This window comes from Trachymyrmex cornetzi, unplaced genomic scaffold, assembly GCF_001594075.2.
Source record: "Trachymyrmex cornetzi isolate Tcor2-1 unplaced genomic scaffold, Tcor1.1 scaffold945, whole genome shotgun sequence".
NCBI lineage: Eukaryota > Metazoa > Arthropoda > Insecta > Hymenoptera > Formicidae > Trachymyrmex > Trachymyrmex cornetzi.
This window is the reverse complement of record NW_017300295.1, coordinates 35,141-38,236: the sequence shown is the minus strand read 5'-3', so window position 1 is coordinate 38,236 and position 3,096 is coordinate 35,141. Positions and strand designations below refer to the sequence as shown.

At 40.8% G+C, this 3,096-nt stretch overlaps 1 protein-coding gene across 1 annotated transcript in view; it reads right to left on the bottom strand.

Annotated features, from left to right (window-relative positions):
• Positions 1 to 1,292: 1,292 nt before the first annotated feature.
• Positions 1,293 to 3,096, bottom strand: part of LOC108769768 (uncharacterized) — a 14,896-nt gene continuing 13,092 nt past the window's right edge. Inside the window, exon 2 of the mRNA XM_018520955.1 lies at positions 1,293 to 2,036. Within this exon, the coding sequence (XP_018376457.1) occupies positions 1,293 to 2,036 (744 nt within the window). The remainder of the gene's footprint in view (positions 2,037 to 3,096) is intronic.

Genomic DNA, 3,096 nt, shown 5'->3' with positions numbered 1-3,096 from the left:
CCTACCTACCTCTATCATTCTTATTTTTTCCACCACCACCCCCCTTTCTATACTTACTAATATCTCTTTAACTTTCCTTTCTATCTCCCCTCTCCCCCCTTTATTCCTTTTATCACTACATTTCTTTTCCTCTCCTCTCTCTCTCTCTCTCTTCTCTCTCTCTCCATTCACTCCTTCTCTCCAATCTTCTTATCCTTTCCATCCAAATTTCCTTTCCTTCTCCTTTCTCTACCTTCCCTCCCTCCCTCTCTTTTCCTCCCTCTCCTTTTCTTTCTCCTGTCACTACCTTCATTTTCCCCAATTCCCCTTCTAACGCTTTTAATCTCTCCAACATTTCCTCCTTTTCCCTCTGCCATTTTTCTTCTTTCACCTTTAACTCTTCTTTTACTTTATCCATTTCCTTTCTCATCCATTCCTTTTGTCCCTCCGCTACCTCTCTTATCTCTTTACTCATTCCCTTCAAGCCCTCTCTCATTTCCACTCTCATTTCATTTAATTCCTTTAATTCCTTTAATATTTCTTTCATCTCTCCTTCGTCCCCCATTTTGACAGGTGATCACAACGTCTTTTTGCTGCTTCTAAAAACCTCTTTCATCTTCCTATCTTCCGATTCTCCCCCCTCCCCTTCCCTCGTCCTCTTCATGAACTTCGCCAGTTCCCCCGTACTTCCCCTTCTATCTTTTTTCAACTTCATGATTCTTTCCGTTATCTCTCCTTATTCCTCTCTCTCCCTCCCTCCCTCCCTCCCTTCCTCCCTCCCCCCCTCTCTCTCTCACTCTCTCACCTTTCACCTTCACTTTCGAACAGCCTTTCCTTCTCGAACCGTCTTTCTCCAGAAAACCGAACACACTTACTCCCTCTCCTCTTTTCCCAATACTATCTCCGTCCCCTAACCTCTCCCTCACTTCTCTCCCTTCTCTACTGTCACTAACCTTTTCCTCCACCTCTCCCCCACTCTCACCACCTTCCCTCCATTCCCTTTCTCACCTACGCCTACCAACGCACACTCACTCCATTCTCTCACTCTAATCTCGCTCTCTGCTCTGTCCAACTTTCCTATCTCCTATTATCTCTTTGCACACCGGAAACGGAAGTCGTCTCGTCGTCTATATTGTCGTTATTATTATTCACAGCATCAAATATCACTTCTTTTACGCTATTCGGAGGCGGTACATGTGGATAGTGAAGACTATCTTCTATACTAGTAAGACTTTTACCGTTTTTGATTGAGAAACGTTTGCGATTGTATCACTGCTGCTCGTCGACGTTGATGGCATGGAGATTTCACAAGTTCAGTGAGAGACGCTCCCGGTCTCGGACGATTTTTCCGTATTCGATGATTGATTGTTCTGTGTCCTCAATGATGGTTTCGGGATGTCCATGGTTGACGTGAGTCCTGGGGCACTATGTTTCTTTTTATTCCAGTTAAGTTGCGTGTTGTTAGTTTGTTGCCATTGCTGTTGCATATTCAGCGCTAACGTCGTTATATTGCTCACCGTGTTGTTGTTCCTATTCTCGAGTTTTATTCTTTTGTAGGACGGACCGGCCTCAAACTCCTCAGCTCTCTTGGTAACTCCAGAAGTCGATGGTAATCCCAACATCGTGGCTTGGGTCGTTGGTGTCGATCTTGATGAAGAACCACCCGCTCCACTATTGTTACTATCAGAACTCGATCTCAGAATATACTGTTTGTATAGCTCAAGCTGTACTCCTGACACTATTCTCGAGATTTGTATTTTATTATTTTGACAAATTATTTTTTTTTCCGCCTTACACCATCCTCTCAGAGTTGACTCTGGCACACCAATATCGCGTGCCACAGCAGCCTTCGATTTTCCATTACGTACTCTGTTAATTGCATCTATTTTTTCTTGGAGAGACCTCCTCCGTCGCTTGCCTGCCTGTCGTGATTCATTCCGCGGTATCGTACCTCTAGATGAATTCGGCCCAGGATCACCGACGTTCAGGTTGCTTTCAAATCTTTCGCCTAACACGGAATTTGGACAATAGTGGCTCGCAATGTTGGTGGATAGTAACTAGTTGAAAGTTAAAAAAAAATTTAAAAAGTTAATAACTATTTACTTAACTTAGATAATTTTAAATGCATTAATTTTTAACTTAATTTAGTTACTTTTAAGCTTTAATTTATTAACTTTTTTTTAATTGAAAAATTTTCTAGCTTTCTTAATGCTAATATTTTTTTTCTATAAAGTTTTAACGTTAGAGAATTAATGTCAATTTTTAGTATTCACTGATATTAGAGGCTTATATACCAAAGATGCGACATTGCGTCGGTTGAGTTATGCTGGATTCACACTGCATCCGATCCGTCGTACGATGCTCTTCAACCAATCAGAAAACAGAATTCTGATGATACGAAGCAAAATCCATCGGAATCCTGTTTTCTAATTGGTTGCAGAGCGTTGTACAACGCAAATCGGATGCAGTGTGAATCCAGCATTAGGTCCTCTTCGCCATTTTAATTCAGTGTAAGTACTTATAACCATAAGGTGTCTTTTCATGCTGACGTTCGACGCTTGTTTTCAGCTGTTTTCAACGTCAAAATAAATCGCAAGATCTCAAAATTGACGCTTGATATTCGCCAATTTTTATCACGTGACTTATTTTGACGCCGAAAACGAGCGTCGAGCGTCGGCATGAAAATGCACTTTTATAAGCTAATGACAGCTGATGCATTACATGAGGAAAGTTAAATTGTTATAAAAAGAAGAAAGTATAGTACGTACTTATAGTATGTACTTAAATAGTGTATACATTATACGTACATACAATATTATAGCGTATTCGATTTACTGACTCGACCCGACTCCGAGTCAACGATCTGTTCTTTTTAGCTGCATTTCTTGCACAATATAGCTCTTCTTTCTATTCGCAGTAATGAATTAAAATGGCGCTCTGATCATGTGATTTAGACAGCCAATCAAACCATACCCTTCAATGTCGCATTTCTGTTATCTGGGCCTCTAAAGGCCAATCTACAATACACGGAGTAAGAAATAAGAGTAAGAAATTGACCAATCACAGTCGATTATTCTTCTCACATTCGACTGTGATTGATCAATTTCTTACTCTTAA